The sequence below is a fragment of the Labrus bergylta genome, chromosome 16 (genome assembly GCF_963930695.1).
Source record: "Labrus bergylta chromosome 16, fLabBer1.1, whole genome shotgun sequence".
Lineage (NCBI taxonomy): Eukaryota > Metazoa > Chordata > Actinopteri > Labriformes > Labridae > Labrus > Labrus bergylta.
Window position 1 is genome coordinate 7,539,625 of NC_089210.1, and position 22,157 is coordinate 7,561,781.

Genomic DNA, 22,157 nt, shown 5'->3' on the forward strand with positions numbered 1-22,157 from the left:
ACACAGAGCAGTAAATTAACAACAGTGCAAGTAGACGAAACATTTTAACCTAAATATAAAGTGTCAATTTAAATACAACTTAAAGCTTAAACTTAACTTAAAAATACAAAATATAAAATACAAAATATACAAAGAGTAGATATGAGTGGACATTGATCGGACTAACAGATGTAAACAGAACTATGTGCAGTAAACGAGAAATAAATATATATATATACAGAGCTATGTGCAAGTAGGCAAATACTAAATGATAAGTTAATAAGGTGCATGGTAAAGGTTTTTATGGTATAAGCCAAAACTTTAAAGGGTGTCTTTAACACTAAAGGAAGCTGCTACAAACTAAATTTGTACTTTATACCTTTATACTGATACGGCAATGCATTCACATTGAAAATTAAGAGGATCTGAAAGTACAGACCAAGCAGCAACTTCCGGTGTTAAAAAACAGAGCTGATGCTGAAGTACAAAAAAAAACTGCAGTTCCTAAAGTGTCCACTTGAGGCTGGCTGCAGGAGCCCCAAAAGTCACATACACACCCATTCAAAAGCGACAGTTTTTTTTTTACAGCAGAAATAAAAGTGTTTACAGCTTGGTTAAAAAAGAAAATCATGTCTTTAATGTGCACACAGAGCGAGACTGGTGGACTGTTTGTCAGGCTTAAGACCAGCCTCAGCTCCAGCTCTTATGTTTCTGGAGAATGTAAAAAACAGATTCAGACAGAATTTCCAATAAGGTGACCGCCATGATCTACAGGCTTTAAGCGGCAGCAATCAACTGATTCTTTGTACATGTTTATTTACAGTCTATGGTATGGACTCACCTGATACAATTTTAAGTTTGTTAAAATTTCAACAAGAATCCAATGTTTGAATTACTTTTGAAGAGCCGCCGTTATTTTTAGCAATCAGCCTATGTGGGGTCGGCTTTGGCTGTGGTGGTGGGGCCCACACAGTGACATATTTTAAGGGGCCCAGAAATCATGGTGAAGCCCCTGCTTGTGATTATTGTTTCATCCTTTTCTTGTTCATTATAAAAAAAATGCACGAAATGAATAGTGCTTGATATTTAGTAGGTAACTGTTTATTCTTTTTTTTTTATTATTGGTTGTTGTGTGCATGAATTAAGTGAATTAATTCCAGTTACAAGTCCCCTGCGCTGCTGCAGTATTGTAAAAATGATTGGCTGTTTAATTATGACAGTGTGTGTTCACAGCAGGTCAGACGGGCTTCCTCACCTCTCAACTTGTGATTTCCATCCGCCTCCGCCTCTCTCTCTCTCTCTCTCTCTCTCTCTCTCTCTCTCTCTCTCTCTCTCTCTCTCTCTCTCTCTCTCTCTCTCTCTCTCTCTCTCTCTGGGTATGCAGCAGTGAGTCCCATCCTATCTTCAGTCCCGTTAAGAGACCTCTCTCTGTCGGATAAATGGAGACAACCTGAGCCTCTGGATTCACTGTCAACTGCCGTTTTCTGGGTTTTCAAAACAAGAAAAACAACCACCACACCTCGCAGCCCTCGAGGTTGTCCGCAACTCTTTTCGGGCTCAACTAATCCGTCACATCTCAGGTAGGAAATCAACTCTTATTTCTCATTTGACATTTGTAGAAGAGTCGACTCGAACAATCACACGAAACAGGTTTGATTAAATTCCACCAGTGTGAATGAAAACGTAACTAGCCTACGTGATGTGAGAGAAGCTGCAGACCTCCGGTGAAGTTGCTCAGAGAACTTTTACTGAATCATTTCTGCACCTTCACCAAGTTTTTCCACCTGAAAGCAGAGTCTGCACAGGCGTAACACCTGCTCTGACATCTTCTTGGCTTCTACATAAAAAAAAGATTGTTTCAGTGGTAGTCATCCTCTGAGCCAGAATGTGGCTTTATCAAAAATGTTTGGGATTCCCGCAGCAGGTGCAGGTGCAGAGGGAACGAGATGAGAACCAGGTGAGGGAGATGCAGGGACACAGAGATAAGAGAGGTCATGCAGAGTGATATACTGTACATAGGACATGCTGGGACTGTGTTTGACTGTGCTCTCAACTGTGTGGATGGAAGAAGAGCTCCTCCCTTTACGAATAAGATATAAAGACAATAGTTTCTGTTACACATCAACAAATACTGTGCTTTCTTTTTTTATAATCTTGATATCATGCAGCAGGGATGTAACAGCACATTTATGTGGATGGACATTTGCATGAAAAGATTAACAATATCCAGAGCAATATATGTGTGAATAGATATTTCATTTATTCATCCTACTGTATTATTTTTTTCTTATTTTATTTAGTTGTCTTTTTGGTTTGAATTCACTTTTATTCTCTTCTAAACCAAACCATACATTTGAAATTGTTGTTAAAGGTTTCCTCCTCTGCTCGGTGCAAACAAGAATCTGCATTTGTTCATGTTCAGCAGTTGACTAATGAGCTTGAGGTTTGAAGTCTGGGCTGAGATATCGATACTTCTCTCTTTTTTTTTTTAAATTGATTTTATTTATTTCACGGCCCTCGATGTTCCTCGTGTCCCTTCCCCCCCCCCCCCCCCCCGCTCTGTAAACACTTTGAAAAAGTCTATAAATGGTGCTTAATAACATAACTTGGCCTGCCTTGTATGAAATCTCACCTTACACATCGGCACGTAGTTACCCTTAATTTACAGCAATAAACAAAAAAAAAAGAGAAATCACATTGTCCTGATTTAAAGCTCATGGATTGCAGCAGAAATTGTACCATAACAAATACTGTGTTTTCCAAAAAAACAATACAATAGCATGTTGGTGGTGGCATCGACATTTAAAGTAAGTTGAGTGAGTTATCCATATCAAACATGTGTGCATATAGGCCGTCCACAGCAGGAAGTAGTTAATCTCTGCCCCTCTTTCCCATCTTTAGTCCCATTCTGAGCTCACATGCAGATCAGATTCCTATAAGCTTCAGCTCCTCTGCACAATGGAGCCTCTATGATGGTTTGCACACCTGAACCAGTCATATCTGCCCCTCAGCGCAGCATGCGGGCCAATCGCAGTCCAGTACACACCGACAGCAAGCCTCCTATAGATCACTGAGCCGTAATGTGGAAAGGCCAAACTGTTATTTCTGTGTCACAGCAACAGGCACACTTTGGATTCAACTTGTGTCTGAATGTCTTTGTAACCTATGGATCAGTGACGGTTTTATAGAGTTGCTGGGTGGTTTGATATTCCTGACATCCATCCTGAATCGTTTTATCTATGCACACTATAAATGTGATTGGCTGAGAAATAAATCTGGGTCACAACTATTAGAGCAACAGATATCTGGAACTTCTGAGATTTTGACTAAATCATGACAGAAATCAACTCAATCATGTACTCCTCATAACCACTCGACGTTTCATGACCTCTGTTTGATCATGCTGTAGTGTATTGATGGTTTTTTTTAGGGTATATGTTGCCGCTGTTTCTGCAGTGTAGCCTTTTCATCTTTTTAATGGATTTATGGTGGATGCCATTGAGGAGGAACTTGATGCTGCAGCGTTGTGATTATATATCGTGTAGTGTCTCGTAGCCTGTTCATCATTTGTGAATTTCACTGTGGATGAATTGAATGCTGTTGTAAAGTTGTCTCTGAGTCCTGCCCTGGGGCTACAGATTTAAACTACTTATTAGTTACGTTTACTATTCAAAAGAAGTTGTACACACACAAGGAATTTGCCTTTTTGGTGCATTGCATTAGAATAGAATGAAACAAAGGAACAGGCCGCTACAAATACAGAAGCATTTGATTTAAAATGTACATTCTATGTCTTTGGTTTACGATATAATCACTCATATACAGTATGTGCATGGTGTGTGAACATTACCATGACTTTTTAGTAGTTTCCCTGTTTGAAAATGTAAAAATATGAACAAGTAATTCACCTTCATGTCTGTAGTATTTAAAGTTTGTCTGTCAAAAATTAAAACAAAAACAAACGGGAAGATGTCAGTTAGTTAAAGTTTGTTTAACTAACTGACGTTGTTGAAAAAAAGTGTGCTGAAATGAAGCACTTCATGACATCCAATCGCTGACCTCGAGGGACAAAGTACCTGAAATACCAGAAATTATTTTAAGCAATAGAAATCATAAAAGCAAACTTAATTTCTTACACAGGTGCACACTGTGTGAAAAAAAAAATCCTTGTTTTGCATTTCCGTGTTTGAAAATGTTAAAATGTGCACAGAGATTTCTCAATTTAGTTTGATTCTGAAGAACACAGCTTTGATTTACAGTGAATTAAAAATGTGCTGGATGTTAAAAATGACATTTTCTGTCATGGAATCATTCCTGTTTTAATGTAAGGACAGCAAACATTACGTGCTTGCATTGTATACATAAAGTGCAGTTTGTTTTATATAACGTTGGTGGAGGAAGGTCCTGTGTTGAAGAAATCTGTGGTTGACAACATTCAGAATAAAAACCGAACTGGAAACATTTACTTTGACATTTCCAAGTGGAAATATGACAGTTCAGAAAGTAATGATATCAGAGTGAACACAACAGGACAACTGAGCCTGTCCACAGAGAGCATCAAAAGTGACTGTCATGAGTAATTCAGGCAAAGCATGATGGTCCTATAAAGTTTGTGTGTTAAGATTACATTAAAGGACACACACACACACACACACACACACACACACACACACACACACACACTGCTCTAAAAAACCCAATCGGCTCCCCTGACCACATTACTACAAAGACATGCATGCAACAGAGAGGACTAAAAGAGAGCACAGGAAGAGAGCTACTACACACATCTGGTCTGAAAAGGAGGAAGCAGGGACGAGCTTTCTCGGCAATAAGCTCCAAAATAAGAGAAGAGAGAACATGCATGTGGTTACTGAGGGGCACTGAGGGGGTTCTGTGCGTGCATGTGTAATGTGCGTGCACGTGTAATGTGTGTGTGCACGCGCGCATGTTTTCAACGTGCACTTCTTGTGCATGAGCATGGGTGTGTGATGGTGCGAGCACTTGTGGTTTCTTCATCTTACTGCGACTGAAGACAAGAATAGTCGGCTGAAGTGCTGAAGGTGTGATATTTCTGTCGCAGACTGTATGTAAAAAGTCACTTATCATTGATTTGGCTCTCTGACTTCCTAAGAATGAAAATCTTTAAAAATACATACATACAGTTTATAAATATAATGGAGTGAAGGTCACTGAAGTGAGCTGAAGCACACTGACAGTAACCTTACGTTGTCTGTCTGATGTTGACACATGCTCGCTGCAGGTGACAGTTAAATGCAAAAGTACGTTTGTGACTCTGTGTATGTGTGTGTGTGCGTGTGTGTGTGTTTACGTGAGTAATAGCATCAGATAGCACTGATTTGCCTAAGTGTAGGCTGCAAGTCACAAAGAAGGATTGTAGGATAACACCCACTGACCCCAACAGCATGCAAATCCAGGAGATGCACGGACAGTGTGTGCGTATTCTTGCGTGCTTGTGTGCTTGTGTGTGTGAGAGAGAGAGAGAGAGAGAGAGAGAGAGAGACTGGAAAACATGTAGGAGTGAGAGGAACATAGAGATTGTATATAATGTCTGTAGAAAAGCAAAATAAAAACAAACAGAAGGTGAATGGAAAGACGTCAGTTGGTTAAAGTTTGTTGGTTTTTCAGACTACTTGTCCTTTTCCCTCCTCCTCTCATGCTTTTGTTATCATAATATATATTATTATATTTTAATATTGGCTACTGACAAGTGATAAAGCTTTTTAATCTGCGGCCGTCGGGTTCATATCTTTAACAGATCATGTTTTGTATTTTTTCTTTATGAGTAGAGGGACAAGTCCCCCCTAAAAAGGCTTTGGGTTCACTTCTCATGAAGCTTTTCTTTTTGTGAGTCGAGGCAATTTAAAGCGTAGACTGTTCAGTGAAACGCTAGATAAATCAAATCTGATGAGGTAAACCTTCATGTGAGACCGGCTTGAGTTTTCTTAGGCTTAGAGTCAGTTCCTTCTCCATCTTCAGATTTGTATTTCTTCAATTCTCCCCCAGCTTTTATTTTGAAGTTTTGTGTGATGTGTGTTTTTGCACACAGCCCTGAAGCTTCATAATCTTATAAAAGGGGACAGGGAAACCCCCTGTCCCTTGGATATACCTACACCAATTAGGCCCAACTGACAGGGACTTTTAATTTATAAGGAAATTGACATCATCATTGACCTGCCAAAATCTCTGTGGTTGAGAATACAACATAATTCTTACCCACACTTTTCTTGGTAACCTTTAAAGAAACTTATTTTAAAGATTGAATAAATAAGCTCATTTGTTTGTACTTTCCCTACAAATTGGGAGGAAATGTGCATCATGTTGTGCCCAGGTTTGAATATATTTCAGGAGAAACGCACCAGAAGACAACTACATGCCAATTGTTCCATCAACAGTGAACTATGATAGATTATTTTTATCTGAACGCTTGCCTTCCCTACAGCTGGCCTCCTTTAATTCAGTTCTTCAAAAGTAAAAGTGACTTTGTTTAAACTGCTTTTCAGGCTGTCAGATGGAGAACGACGTGGAGGACATGTGGGAGAAGGTGGAGTGCAAACGATACGAACTGTGTCGCATCATCTCCCCTGAAAAACTCACCCCGTACCTCCGCCAGTGCAAAGTCCTGGACGAACAAGATGAAGACGAGATCCTCAACTCCAGGCTGCTCGTCTCCAAAGCAAACCGCACAAGTAGGAAGAGAGCTAAGATGATGCTGTATTTCATCCACGTCTTATTATCTTTATTGCAATAGTGTGCGTCTATAGTGCATACAGGCGTTGACTCTCTGTCAGGACTAATCCCCTCAGTTCTCATTGCACAAATCATCATATAAACATATAAACATATACGCTAACAAATTCCTACATTTTTAGAATTAATCTCAAACATGTCTGCACAAAGTTCGGAAAAGTAACTTCAGTGTGAGACAGCGAAGTGAAAAGACTAATAAGCGTCTTTTTCAGAGGAAGCAATTAAAAGTGATACTGCAACATGAAACTTCTAAATAGTCAAGATGTAACATCACAGCTGTCAGCAGATGTTTTTCCAAAACCAGACTTTCTGAAGATGAACAACTCCCCTGAAAAAAAAAAAAAACAGATTTAAAAAATCTTCTTGGGCTTCTATGTGCTACAGATTTTCTGAAGTCTGGGATGCAACTGTGAGACGGCCACTCTTACCTCATTTTCAATGTCCTGCTTCTGTAGTTTGTGTTGATTGAGACAACTGCAGAAGAAGCTCTCTCACACAGATAGGATGTGGCACACTGATTCACACTGATTCACAGGTGAAGCTGAGCGGGAGATATGACTCGTCATGTGTTCTAGCCTTTGCTTTAATAGTTGTAACGTCTGGTGTAGATTCATTGTTAGCCTTTCATTTCGCTGAAAGTCCTCTCACAACATTGGCCGTGCTGGCCGTGCAAATACACATACCTTAACTCACACACACATTTACACCCAGGTAGGAGAGTTACAAATATCTTTTGATATCGATCTAAACCTCTGTTTCAGGACACAAAAGAATATAAATCAATTAAATTCAGTTTTATAATTCAGTTGAATTTAAAGGTACGGTGCACAGTCAAATTGCATTTGGCACAGACCCCGAGAATCTTCCCATTTATGTTAGCCACACTTTATATGAGAACTTCGAGATAAGGTAAAATACACTCGACGAACACACAAGCGAACACAAAAAAGCACAGGGAGGTCAGATAAGTGGTCGGTTTGATTTTGTAATCTTTGTTCATGTTTGAGAAGCACAGTGGAGTTAGTTTAACGTTATATACATGAACAGATAAGTGAAAGAAACTTGACTTAACTCTTCACCTTGTCATACTTTATATAATCCTCCCTCAGGCCGTCTACTTGACATCCTCCACACTAAAGGAGAGCGAGGATATGTGGCTTTTCTGGAGAGTCTGGAGTTTTACTACCCGGAACTGTACAAGCTGGTCACAGGGAAAGATCCCACCCGACGCTTCTCCACCATCGTGGGTGAGGCTTTCATTCACATGTTCATGGACACACAACTTTACTTTACTTTCCACTGCAGCTGATCATTTGGATGATACTCTTTATTTCTTACCTGTTGACAAATCTTAGATTTCTATACAGCTTGCAGTGAAGCCTGTGACATAATGTTTGTTTGTTTTTTTCTCCACATCCTCTGTGCGCTTCCTCACTGCAGTGGAGGAGGGTCACGAGGGTCTGACACATTTCCTGATGAACGAAGTGATGAAGCTGCAGCAGCAGTCTAAAGCCAAGACCCTGCAGCATGTCGAGCTCAGCCGAAAAAACTGCACTCTGGAGGACGAACAGAAGAAACTTCGGCTGGCCAATCAAGAGCTGCAGGCCTTCCAACAGAGTAAAAAAAAAAACAATAGTTTGAATATTTGTAATCATAAAATACAACCCCCAATACATCTGCATTTCTCTGCTGCACTTTCTTATGTAGGCTATAAAGCTCTTTTTTTACGATGGAGAATTAGGGCCATGTTAATTATTATTTATTTTTTTTAATTTCGAGATTTTAGTCGTAAACTTTCGAGAATAAAGTCGTAAATTTTCGAGTTTAATCTTGTAAATCCACGAGTTTGAGGCCAGCCTTTAAAGAATAAAAGAATAAAGTCGTTATTTTAGTCTATATCAGAAGAGCAGCAGCATCCTGTTCTCAAATGAGAAACATGGTGCATCTTGTCCTAAAGGTTTCACTAATAAGGAAATAGGCTGCTTCCTTGTGTAGTCGGTAAAACCAGTACAAGAGAAGTTTTCACTTCAACTTGCAAGAACTTGTTTATCTGTAAAATGATTTATGAATATGACACAAACTGGCTCTGCACATGAGACACTTTAACAAGGCAGACCGATAACAGACACAAATAGTTGTGTTGGGGCTTTACTTATGCAGGTATGAAACTATGATGCTCTTGGCACGTCATCATATTCACATTGTCATAAAATATCAGCACAAGATACTGCAAGAACCTGTGGCTTTTACGAAAAAAGAACCACACTGACTTGGAGGAAGTTGTCTGCAGAGGAAAATACTTTCATCATTTTGGTCTCGAACTCGTTAATTTACGAGATTATCCTCATAAATTTCCGACTTTATTCTGGCTAATTTACAGCTTTAATCTCGAAATAAAAGAAAAAAGAAAAAATTAACGTTGCCCTAATCCGCCGTTGTACTTTTTATCCCTCAAGTCATGGTTAATGAGCTGGATCAAGCTTAGAATATTAAGATAAAGAGTGCTTAGTGTCTCAAATGGCTGAGGAATAAATCCAAACCAAAATGCTTGCCAACTTATAATGAAACTGCTACCCCACCACACATGCTGGGTTTTTAATGCTCGGTGCACCACAGTTGGGTACAGGCATTGTTGCCAACACACAACTAACAACTGTTTTTTAATAGAACTAGGGCGCTGTGGTGTCATCCTATGAGTCGTAAACCCAGTGAAAAATACATTTTGAAATCTCTGTCTAGATTTTCTGGTAGCCGTAGGCTAAGCAGTGAGTACTTAAATGATCAAACAAACAAATAAATAATATAATTCTAACTGTCAATAAACAACATCTGTCCTTCCTGAAATGGTCACCTTAAAATTCTGTTTTCAGCTGAATCAAGTCGTTTTTTCTAAAAGTCTTCAAACTAAGTCTGAAATAGCTAATGTTGATCTAGCCTATAACAGATAAGGTATTGACTGTGATTGGCTCTCCAGGGTACAATAAATTGAGAGAAGACAGAAATACCTACAGTGACGAGCTGCTGAGAGTAAAAGATGAAAACTACAAACTGGCCATGAGGTACGCCACACTGAGTGAAGAGAAGAACATGGCAGTGATGAGGAGCCGAGACCTGCAGCTGGAGGTACACATTTATAAAAAGATACATACATCGAAACATGGGGTTCATAGCATCGATATGACACTCTTCATTCTCTCCTCTCTGTGTTTTTAGATTGATCAGCTAAAGCACAGACTGAACAAGGTGGAGGAAGAGTTTAAGATGGAGAGGAGGCAGAGTCTCAAGCTGAAGAATGACATGGAGAACCGGCCAAAGAAAGAGCAGATCTTTGAGCTGGAAAAAGAGAACAAAATGCTGAAGATTAAACTACAGGACCTGCAGTCCATCATACAAGTACGCTAAAACACACAAGCAAAATGTCTGGACGTTTTCCTTCCCCTTGGTCACATATCTGTCAGTTGGGATGAACTGTTTTCTAACAGAAACAGGGAAATTGAAGGCAATAAACAATAACTACAGAGGGAAATTAAGCTGAATAGAAATACAGCATTAAGAGATGATGCCTGTTGGGTTTGTAACCAATAAGATAATGGGATGGGACTCAGGCTATTTTTACTTTACTTTTACAGAAGCCCTTCACATTTTTAATACAAATCATCCACTAAGTAGGAACACACAAGACCCATACCCAACAATGTGTGTGCTTCTTCACACACAGCCTGGTCCCCTGCCTGCGTCAGACAAGGCCATTCTCGACATTTTGGAGCACGACAGACAGGAAGCGCTAGAAGACAGACAAGATCTTGTTAACCGCCTTTATGCCCTCCACGAAGAACTCAGACAGGCAGAAGAACTTCGGGATAAGGTAAAAAATACACTCGACGAACACACAAGCTAACACAAAAAAGCATGCAGATTTTGCAGCTTGATTTTGTAATCTTTGTTCATGTGTGGCTGTTTTGAACTGGATTAATGTAAAGCAGACTTGGGGTTGATACACATATTTGTATCTAATTGCATTTAATCTGTCTTTTTATTAATTGTTATAAAACATATTGATACCTAGTCTTGTTAGTATTAGTAGTTTTGTTTTTTAACCTATTGGCTGTATCACCAGTCTGTTTTATTTGCTGCCTTTGTGAAGCACTTTCTATGTTGGATTTTGAAAAGTGCTCTTTTTTGTTCTTGTTGTATGACCAACAAAGGTTAGAAAAAACTCTCCAGAGAAACACAACACATGACCAGAGAGTCATATACCCATGAGACAATCTGTGAAACACACCCTGTGTAAAAAAAAAACCCCATCACAAGCCTTTCTTTTTATGTAATCTGGCCTTTCTTCTTACTCCCTCCGTGTTTCTCTTCCTGTATCTGCCTTTGTTGAATAAACTGTGTGAACTGTGTGTGTGTGTGTGTGTGTATATGTGTAGTATCTGGAAGAGAAGGAGGATTTGGAGCTGAAGTGCTCCACATTGCAGAAGGACTGTGAGATGTATCGTAATCGCATGGACACCATCACCATTCAGCTGGACGAAGTGGAGAAGGAGAGGGACCAGGTGAAAATGGACACACACACACACACACACACACACACACACACACACACACACACACACACACACACACAGGTTATTGCACCTGTGTACTGTTACTATTACACATTTTCATTGTTGGTGTGTGTTTATGAATGCAAAGTGTTTTTTGTATTTTTTTTGTGCTGCAGGCATTTCGAGCCCGAGACGAAGCCCAGCATCAATTCTCCCAGAGTCTTATCGACAAAGATAAGTATCGCAAACAGATCAGAGAGCTGGAGGAAAAGAGCGATGAACTTCATATAGAGATTGTTCGAAAAGAAGCCAAGCTGGTCACACTAGAGTCCCGCCTGCGACGTCTGTCCAAAGATATTGTTTTGGACCAAGTTGGGGTAAATAAAGCCACAGTATCATAAAAGTTTCATTTTAACTCCACATGTTCCTGATGTTCAAAGGTTTGCTAATGTTTCCTGTTAATTTCCTCGTCTGATCTTGCAGAGTCTGCCAAGAGACATGTCTCTGGCAATCATCTCGAAGAGGGAAGGGTTAAAACCTGGCCCTGGCCAATCAGAATGGTCCAGTGATGAGTCACCCGAGGACAAGCTCCTACCTGATGAGCCTCGCCTTAAACGCAGACTCCACCCCAAAGCAGTGGTAAACACTGTCCATTACTCATACTTATCTATTTGCAAACTATATATCCCCTTATGAAATGATTTATCAAACTATTTAGCACCTTACACCCCACCTGTTAAATCTCGTACTGTAACGTTTAAGGTTTGTCTTTCAGGAGACATCCTAAAGTTATCTTATGATAAATCACATACATGAGCAGGTACATCAATTCAAAGACAAACTACTTTGCCATCAAATCACCACATATCATTAAGCCCAATTATCACAAGCTCCGCCCCCTTTTGGGGGACAAGATTCAAATTTTGACACAAGGAAAATACTGAAAACCTTTTCGAAACATACGATTCCTGACCTCTGGGACTACAAGTTTCTTCTTAACTTAATAGCTAGTTTGTATGGGAGGCTTTAAATCCCTAAGACTCTTTTCTGTACCTGAAGCTTAGCCTAGCTTGGATCAGATAGGTAACCATCATGATCATATATATGGGTAGATATCTGAGTTAGGAGTTTCTGTTTTCATCAGTCCACTTCTACAGCAGAAAGTGGGCGGCTGGCCTGGCATCATAATCATCATAATGTTCAGGTTATGGAAAGGCAGCAATGTGATTATAAGTAAATGTCTAAAATCACTTAGTCGATGAATCAGAAGATACCAACAGCAAAGTCACAACAGCTAACGTTACAATCTAACCAATTCCTAGCTAATATCAATGTTAGCTAGCTTGTACAATGACACATATTGTGATTTATCTTGAAACATGGTCCAATGTGCATGGTAACGCTCACTTTGCATTGTCTTTTCAGTTGCTAATCATTTAGGTAAAAGGGAAAGTGAAACAAGCAGCCATTATAGAGCAGAACAAGTCATAGTGTGTGTATCATGTCTTTCCTCTTTGCTGCTTGATGTGGTCATTGTAATTTCATGAAGACCTTGCATGGAGGGACGGAGATAGCAGCCTGAGAAGTTGTTGTCATGCTTGTTTGTGGTTCTTTATGCATGTATTATTTATTCTGGTGTTCTCGGCTCTGTAGCTTTTACAGATCAACTTGTTTCATTCATTGTGATTGGAACTTGCACACTTTATGCACCTCAGCACTTTTACCCGTGTCATATCATATCAAGTGCATATCACATTTGCACTTTGTGTGTTTGTATTGTTTGTGTTGTATTAAGTGTATCTCTCTGCAACCAAATCTACCTACGGGTACAAATAAAGTAACCTGAACCTGAAGGTAATGGATGACACATTACCTATGTCCCGTGCAAAACTGGAACACAGTAGTCATATGTCACAATAGTGTTTTTGATTCCTACCTTAAGTGTGACGTAATTGCAAAACGGCTGCTGTTGGATTAGCCTTTTAGCTTCTTATTGAATAGACACTAAAATACTTTTTATATTTTACGTTCTAGATCAGAGTGAAGTCTCCAATCTGTGTACCCAAAGACCTTCAAACCGAGCCAGAGGCCGCTCAACCTGCAGGTGACACACAGTCCGAGATTTCCTCTTAAGTTACCATCACACTTCCTTTATTTACGTTTTTTCTGCACATTCGTCTCAAACTTTCAGTTCTGTCAGTCAACGGAGGAGACTGTCTTGAAATCCAGACAAGGAACTTCCACAGCAACTCCCTCCCTCCCTCCCCGAGCTTCATGATGTCCCCGACATATCCTACCTCCTCTGCTCCCCCCCTCTCTTCCTCCTTCCCTTCAACCCCCCCTCCAATTCCCTTCACACCCGTGGAACCGTCCAACAGGCCAAATATGGTGAGCGCGACCCTCAATCTGAAATATTAATTCTACTTACCAGTTGATTGCACTATTGTGTTTCTTTGTTTTGGGTTTGGTTTGTATGTGTTAATCGATTCAATGCATTTCAAAATGTATTATTAAAAGTAGTAGAAGTGGGACGCTGGTGGTGCAGTGGTTAGTGCGCGGTCCCATGTATGGACGCTGTGGTCCTCCAAGCAGGCGGTCAAGTGGACTCTATCCACTGTCCTATCTCTACAATAAAAGGCATAAATCTTTGAAGAAGAAAAAAAAGTAGTAGAAGTACAATAAAAGTCCATAACTGGTGTTTTTGTTTCATTTTACATTTTCAGCTGCGTTACCGTAATTACAGCATCCAATCCACGCAACCTGAGCCGCCAGATAAATCATCGCTTTACCGCAGAGAGAGGGAGAAAGAAAACGACTTTAATCCCTGCAGGTAGTTACAACTCCGTACCAGAGTCGGTTTATCTATTCATGTCGGAAGGTAGACCAGCAAACTCAGTTTCATCCTTTAAATCCTTTAAATTCTTTCTTAATGCAAAATTACAAACAGGCTTTTATGTGGATTTCCTTGAGTGTCATTGACTTTGTTTATTTCTGAATGTTTAAATTGTACCTCTGATTTTTTTATGTGTTTTATGTGTTTTAGTTGCTTACCTCACATTTCTTTTACTTTTCTCATCCCTATTCCTATTATCATTATTGTACCTTTGATAGATGTATGAGCCATGTTATTGTTTGCGCTAATATTTATTTCCTACTAATTCTGGCTGTAACTTTTTTGTCTCTTTCAGCCTCTCTGGTTTTGATAGTGACAACATGGAGATGGAGTTTGGTAAAGTATACTTCCACACCGTCCAAAATGTAACCATTCACATATAGTTTACTCATCTCTTGATAACATTTCTCTATTCCCTTCCCTTAGACGATGAAGTACAGCAGGGTCCACCTTCTGTCCACTCATCTTCCTCGTCCTATCAGTCAGAAACTATGGACACTTACGACCTGGAACAAGTCAACAACATATTCAGGAAACTCTCTCTAGAGAGGTACGCTTTACACAGTTTAAAAAATGGCGGCCATTTTTCTCTAATGTCACACTCGGGTGAGATTAAATCCTCTTAAGACTTCATACTGTTGTGACATTGCATGTGATTGTTTCTAAATGAATGGGGATAGTGAAAATCTGGATGGATATAAGTCATGTTTCAAAAGAACATATTAGCTATTAGCCAATATCTTATGTTAGCGTTCAGCAACTTCTTAACTAACATAATAATAGCTAGTGATAAACTCCTTTTCTATTGTACTGGTAAATGGTAATAGCCTATAATCTTTTAGCAACACTCCTCTTTTGAGAAATACAAGCTAGCAAGTGGCTGATTTCTATGGTTAGCTGTTGTCTGATGGAAGCTAATGGGTTTTCAAATAAAGCTTGATTACTATCAGATCAACACTGATTTGTCTTTGCAGTTGCTGGGATCAAGCAGAGGATAAAGATGTAATCAGTTAACATCCTGGCACACAGCAATGCATCATTAAACCAGCGTTTTTTTATAGCTCACCAAGCTGAGCATGACGTCAAAGGAAAATGGCCGTTGTGTGAAAATGTGGAATGAAAGCAAAAGCACAAGAATAATCAAGTCAAGTTAATTAAGAAACATCTTCTATTGTCAAGCATGTTGTGTGGGAATTTGTGCGCAGGCCGTTTCGTCCGTCTCTGTCCTCCTTCTCGAGGATCAGCTCTTCCCTGAAGCCAGTACAGGAGCTGTTGCTGCAAGGCGATAACTTGATGAAGGACATCACTCTGGTCGGGGGTAATGAGAGTGGGATATTCATCTCGTCCGTCCAGTCAGGCTCCATTGCTGAGAAGGCTGGGCTACGAGAGGGCCACCACCTCCTGTTGGTACGTAGTCCACTCTGCAAACTGTGAGATGAAAAAGGGTTCATTGACTTCTTTTATTTTACTCAATAACTCAACTAGTAAGAACAAGGACCATTACCTGAATATGTACAAATTCAGAGGCATCCACCACAAATCATTTTATTTGTAATGCATGCTCTTTTGGTACCTTTCCCAACTATTATTAATGTCATATAAAATATAAAAATGTAAACTTTTAGCCGTAATTCATTGGTTTTGTTCTGTGACTTGGCCGACCAGCTCGAAGGATGCATACGTGGGGAGAACCAAAGCGTTTCATTGGACACCAGCACTCAGGAAGAGGCCCATTGGACGCTGCAGCACTGCTCTGGACCGGTCAAGCTGCACTATCGAGCCAACTTTGACAGTGGGTGTTTTTTATTTAGATGGCTGTTTGTTGTTATTATAAGTACTGGTATTCAGAACATATGAAGTAGAGAGATGCATAATGTTTAAAGTCCCAGTGCTGTTGTTTGTCATATCAGCACTCATGGAATGCCTCTTTATCCAATCAGATTTCTTCAAATTAAGAGTTCTATAACTGAAGATAATTTGTATTGCTTGCGTTTGCTCCAGCTTACCGTCGTCTTCAGAGGGACTTAGAGGAAACGCTGGCTTCTGGCGACTCTTTTCACATACGGGTCAACCTCAACATATCCGGCCAATCAGACAGCTGCTCTCTGAGCGTGCGCTGTGATGAGGTGGTGCATGTGCTGGACACCTGGCACCAGGGCCGCTGTGAATGGTTGTGCGCTCGCGTCGACCCGTACAGTGGCTCTGACTTGGTCGACCGTGGAACCATACCCAGCAACTCAAGGTAAACATCTTTTACAATGACAGCTTGTTTTAGTTATGAAGCGTGAACTTTGAGATGAGCACTGCACAGTGGTGTTAAAGACAACTTCAACAGGATGATGTAAATGATGTGTTTGTTCTGCTTCAGTGCTTCAGGTTTCAGAGCATGATGTAAGAAATGTGAACAGTTGAACAACCCTACGAATGTCACACCTGCTTTCAGTACGCAAAGTTTCACTAATCTGTTGCATCAAGGAGAAAAAAGTGTAATCACAATCAGACTTCACAACATTTTCAGTTACATCCCAAAACCTGTTGTTGCCACCACGGAGCACAGGAAGATGCTTGTGTATGAAACTCTGAAATGATGGATCACTGGTTTTGCTCTTGCAATTGTTTCAAATCCGCTAATTTTACACTGATCTGTGTGATTTGATGTGTGTGAATGTAGGGCCCGGCAGCTGCTCCTTGTGAAGATTCAAAGGTTAATGTGTCGAGGGGGAAAAGACGAGAATGAAATCTACCGCAACAGCAGGGTAAGAAACCTCCTGAACTACCGTCTCTTCCTGAGAAGCAGAATTATAAAAATATTTCACTTATATGTGAAATATAAAGCATTCATAAAGCAACACACAGCAAGCAACAAAGCAAAAACTAAAAAGTGAATCTTTTTTCTTTGATCAAGCTGGGTTATTTGCATGAAACATACCTCAATTATTTAATCATCAGATTTTTTATTGTGGTCCCATTTTTTCCTGAATAAACCAGGACTTTTTCAGCCATAACTTTCCTTCAGCTATTTTTTGATGACCTTAATAATCTGCCCTCTTGTCCCAATCCTCTTTATCGATTTATAATATTTTCCCTTTTATTATATATGTAATTTTATCTCAACTCATCTTTAAATTGTTCCATTAAGTCTGCACAATTGTTAAGTTGAGAGTGTGCATTATTTTTCAGAAAACTACTGTCTACATGTTTGCCACTTTCAATGTTGTTTCAATATCAAGATTTCAAAGTTGATTTTTACCCTACAGCGAAAAGTAAATATAAGGTGCTTGTATGTTTTCTGTGTAGAACAATTTGCAGCCGGAAGAAGCCAGCCACTCTCCTGATCCTAAAGCCAGCCCACGAATGTCCAGAGCCAGCGTTTTCCTCACTCAAATACTCCAGGTAAAATACGACTTTAGCCAGATCCGCAATGTTGCATTTCCCCCAGATATGAATTTCAAATGCTACAATCTTAAAAAGTAGAAGCCTTTTTGCAACTGCATAACAAAATTCAAATATCTATAAAATCTTCACAACTAAGCCTTCACTTTTGCAATCTCTGCCGTGTGTATTTCAAGTACGTCCATTCTGCTAAAATACAACCAAACCATACCACTACCATGCTAGGATACATCCAAAAATTCTCCACTTTATCTGTTATGATTTGTAGTTTGTCAGCAAGGTGGATATCAAGTACAAGCGAATGAACAGCAGCGAGCGCGTGAGGATCATCAACTCAGGCAGCGCCACACTTACACGACCAGGCTTTGAGACGTTTTTGAAACCAGAGGGTGAGTGAGCACAAAGTGACGCAGAGGGGGTGAAACTCCAGTTGATTGAGAAGAAACGTCTAGAAAATGCAACATTTCTGGTCAAAAATATGAAACACTTGAGAATTTGTTTTGAAAATGAAAGTTTAACTGTGGAAATTAAGTGGTGAAACTATTTGAAACTTCAGTTGAATTTTGAATTTCAAATAGAAAGTTTCAGTTTAAAAGTTTAAACAGAAGTCGGGGGAACAAATATAGAACTGGGAAGTAAAAGGGGAATAAACTTAGTGATTAAAATAGGGTGCTCGGACTGTGTCAGTACTCGAGACCTAAATAAACTTAAGTTTAAGTACCGCAAAAATTTAAATAACAGTCAAAAGATGAATGTTAAAAAAAGATGGAAGAGGCGATTGAAGTATAAGCCTTGAAAAAAAATCAAGTTTTAAACTGAAAGAAAATCACAGCTGTACAAAACAGTTCAACTAAATTGTGTCTTAAAAAAAGGAAGTTGTAAAAGTTTCCTCCAGCGAAGGTTCGAGAGCTGAACAGAAGTAAAGTGACTGTTGATGTATTATCATGAAAAGAAGTTTAAATTGTGATTGTAATAATAAAGTGCTTTAAATGTGAGTGAATATATAAAAGTGAATATCAGAAGTTGATTTGTCGCAGTATAGGGTTAGAGGTAAAACGTGTTGAAACATCAGTGTAATATAAAATGTGTTTACCATGGTCAATAAACCACAGCACCTTGTGCCCACAGATGCATGACTCTATGTTCCCCTTTTGTGTGTGTGCTGTGAACAGACGCTAGCGACCCAGACAGTGATCTGAGCAGGAGTTTGAACCTGATTCCCTACAGTACTGTCACCCCCCAGCGGACTCAGAGGAAAAGACCGGTCCTGTTCACTCCCACTGCTCTCGCCAATACTATTATCCAGAAAATACTCAACATGGGGGCAGCCATGGACTTCAATATCTGCAAACCAGGTCTGTGTATGACGGGAATAAGCAACCTCACTACAAAGGAACGTTTCCTTCTTGTTGGCTTCTTTTTCCCCCCAGTGTCTTTTTTTTTCCAGGCAAAAAGTAATTAAGGAGGGTAGGGAGAATAAAGAAAGCTACTATTGGAATTCAGGTCAGGTATTGTATTGCACTGTGATGTAAATGCTAAGGAGTGTAACCAGAGAGACAGCTAGGGCAGGATTGATGGCCCAGTTGATAATTAAGATAGTGATGCCTGTTGATGATGCAAGGACACAGAGGAACTTAAATCTCCATTTAAAACACTGCAAATATTTGACCTGAGTTTATAAAGTGTCAGAAAGTTTCACATTTCACTTCACACAGCAGCCAGTTTCCTTCTAACATCACATGCTGGCCCATCAAATGCACTTTTAATGTTGCAGTTCGGTGTATTTACCACAGGAGAATCCCACAAATCATTATCATCCCATCACTTATCGATGGATGAGCTACTGAATAGACAATGAAAAGAGAAACTCCAGGGGGAGAATTGGACATAATTCAAGTTAAAACACCGTATTTGATTACATAACTAGCCATCATCAGAAAATAGTCAACGTTAGCACCAAGCTAATTCTTAGCGAACATTGCCTGTAGCTAGAAAGTGGCTTAATACTAACATTAATTTGTGATTTTATCCGATAAGAATGGGGTTATTGTTAGCGAGCGAGGTCGGTTGGATGCTAACTTTAGCAGTTATATTAACATAAGGCACGCTGGCCCCCAATATTTTGAAAGTTCATTGTCTTTTTAGCTTCTGGTTGATAAGGAAGCATTGGAATGATAATCATTTGTCAAATTTATTTTAAAAAATGAATGATTTACACCCTGGAACACATCAGTAAGACGTCATAACAGCATTTGAGCTTCCCACCCAGAGCGATGGTCAGTAGTAATCAAGTGAGACACACACAGTTGATAACAGGTTTTACATTTTGTCTACATGTGGTTGACAGTCCCCAGAGTCAAAGTTTTCTGTTCCTATTTTTTATCAAACGTACTGTGTTGATGAATTAGAATTGTTACACATATGCATACATTGTTTTAGTAGCCTTGTATTTGACTATTTGTTTTATTCTACGCTTCAGACACTCTCTCCAAAGAAGAGTTTCATCTAAAGCAGAACGTGGAGCCCTTCATTCACTACAAAGAGAAACATGCAACATTTGAATGCATCACCCGAGAAAACATAGAAGCTGTCGCTGCTAAGGTAGGCTAGAGGTTGACACGTGTGTGCGTGTGTGTGTGTGTGTGTGTGGAAGCATTTGTCGGCTTATTTTTAAGCTTTTAAAACATTCAGCAGCCTTTGTACTTAAATTGAATATACTACTGTTATGTCTTCACAGTATTGGGGGACATTTGGGTGACATGTTTTTATGCTCTTATTCTTTTTTCTCCAACGTCAAATGGTTTGTATCGTTCCTTTGATCAATGTGTTTCACAGTTTCCTGACTTTATGCTGGACTGAGTCAACTGGCTTCTAACTAAGCTTACAATGCAGTATACAGAAAAGAGAGGAGCATAAATCTATTCCTTTAACTAAAAAAAAGAAAATGTGCTTTTTTTTTTACACAATTATACATGTAATAATAAGTTGTCGACACATATCTATGCCTATTTTCTCAAACAGACATATGAGAGTGGCATCAATCTACTCATTTGACATAAATACAAAAGACATATTTCCAAAAAGAAACATGTATTTCTTTTTGAAGTCACAGGCATACAGTTAAAGCATAATGTGGGAAATGTATAGCTATTTGACCTGTTTTCAGTCATTATGCTATGAAAGCTAACCTGAATCTACTTATTTCCCATATTTTGAAACTATCTCTTTTTAAAGTTTTGGGGTATTTTTTGTGCGATTCAAAGATTGTCTTTAACTAACAGATAGAAATAAAAGATGTGATTTCAGACTTGATTGTTCCTTTGTTTTTGCATCCATCCTTTTACGTGAGCGTTGCACTCAGCTATTGTGTGTTTTTTTTGTGCATTAAGTCCCCAGTACACATTAAAGATCTGTATTTCAATCCATCGCCAGGGCAAACACTGCCTGCTGGAGGCTGAGCTGAGCTGTGTGAAAGACCTTCTGCGGAGAGAAATCTACCCGATAATCATCTACATCAAGATCTGTGAGAAGAATGTCAAGAAGTTACGGTGGGTCTCACCCATTGTCACACACTTTACCCACAGCTGCAAACCTCAAACCTTTTTCCAAATGCAGACACACGTCAAAGTTTTGCATGGAAAGTTTCATTTTAAGACAAGTTGCACGAGAACAGTTACAGAGTTTGTCTTTTTAAAACTAAGCATTTGTAAGGAATTTCTGCAGCCTGCTGACGAAACGTTTAACAATAGTTAAAGATAAAGATAAAGATAAAGAAGATAAAGATAAACTTTATTGATCCCCCCGTGGGGGAAATTTGTGCATTACAGCAGCTCCAGAAAACAGGGGATGGGAATATACTTATTAAAAATAAAAATAGAAGTTAAAATCAAATCAAACATATTTACATCATTTAAATAAAAAAATAAAATACAATAATTTAAAATTACACAGTAGTAGTAGTTGGAGTAACTAAGAAGAGCTTTTCCTTGTTACATAGGTATTCTTCGGAACCTTCTCATGAATTCAAAATGTCTGATGTGTTGGAAATAATGAGTGTATTGGTATTGATTATCTCCTGTGGGTGAAACATCTGAGGCATGACATATTTTTTGGTACCTATAAACAGACAGTGCGTCTTTGAACCCTTAACAGTGAGTGTTATCTTTCTGAGAATAACAACAAAGCACAAAAACCTCTGCTGCAAAGTCTCTACAAGATCTCATCAGGGTTATGAACGCCGCCACAATCACCTGCTTCCTTCCTGTTTCCTGTCCACACAGAAAGCTGCCTATGCGTGTGGAGTCGGAGGACGAGTTCGTGCGATCGTGTAGAGCAAAGGAGAAGGAGCTTGAGGGCATTCCCTGCCTCTACGCCAGCCTGGAGCCTGAGGCCTGGACGGGGACGGACGACCTCATCAAGATCATCAAAGACAGAATACTTGAGGAGCAGAAGAAGACGGTGTGGGTGGAGCAGGACCTCCTGTAGACTCACACAACAATTTGTACATGAAACGTAAAGGTGTATCTGAGCCCCCATTAAAACTTATATATTAAAAATGTGTGGCTTTCTTTTCATTA

At 39.4% G+C, this 22,157-nt stretch overlaps 1 protein-coding gene across 1 annotated transcript; it reads left to right on the forward strand.

Moving 5' to 3' along the window:
• The first annotated feature begins 1,356 nt into the window (after positions 1-1,356).
• On the forward strand, positions 1,357-22,138 carry card11 (caspase recruitment domain family, member 11). Its single transcript, XM_020651320.3, has 25 exons — positions 1,357-1,559; positions 6,501-6,686; positions 7,857-7,994; positions 8,188-8,364; positions 9,722-9,870; positions 9,961-10,140; positions 10,466-10,612; positions 11,178-11,303; positions 11,471-11,671; positions 11,778-11,933; positions 13,329-13,398; positions 13,486-13,682; positions 14,018-14,124; positions 14,483-14,523; positions 14,614-14,737; positions 15,393-15,594; positions 15,853-15,979; positions 16,189-16,429; positions 16,859-16,943; positions 17,485-17,580; positions 17,849-17,969; positions 18,753-18,935; positions 20,060-20,181; positions 21,013-21,128; positions 21,861-22,138. The coding sequence occupies exons 2-25, from the start codon at positions 6,509-6,511 to the stop codon at positions 22,063-22,065; spliced, it is 3,489 nt and encodes a 1,162-aa protein (XP_020506976.2). The 5' UTR covers positions 1,357-1,559; positions 6,501-6,508; the 3' UTR covers positions 22,066-22,138.
• The last annotated feature ends 19 nt before the right edge of the window (positions 22,139-22,157 follow it).

What these genes read in the sequence shown, in the direction of transcription:
- card11 (XM_020651320.3), top strand. Translation starts at nt 6,509, where the DNA reads ATGGAGAACGACGTGGAGGACATGTGGGAGAAGGTGGAGTGCAAACGA. An exon ending in TCCTCACTCAAATACTCCAG is followed by an intron (nt 17,581 to 17,848) that starts GTAAAATACGAC and finishes TATGATTTGTAG; the next exon opens with TTTGTCAGCAAGGTGGATAT. An exon ending in GACGTTTTTGAAACCAGAGG is followed by an intron (nt 17,970 to 18,752) that starts GTGAGTGAGCAC and finishes TGCTGTGAACAG; the next exon opens with ACGCTAGCGACCCAGACAGT.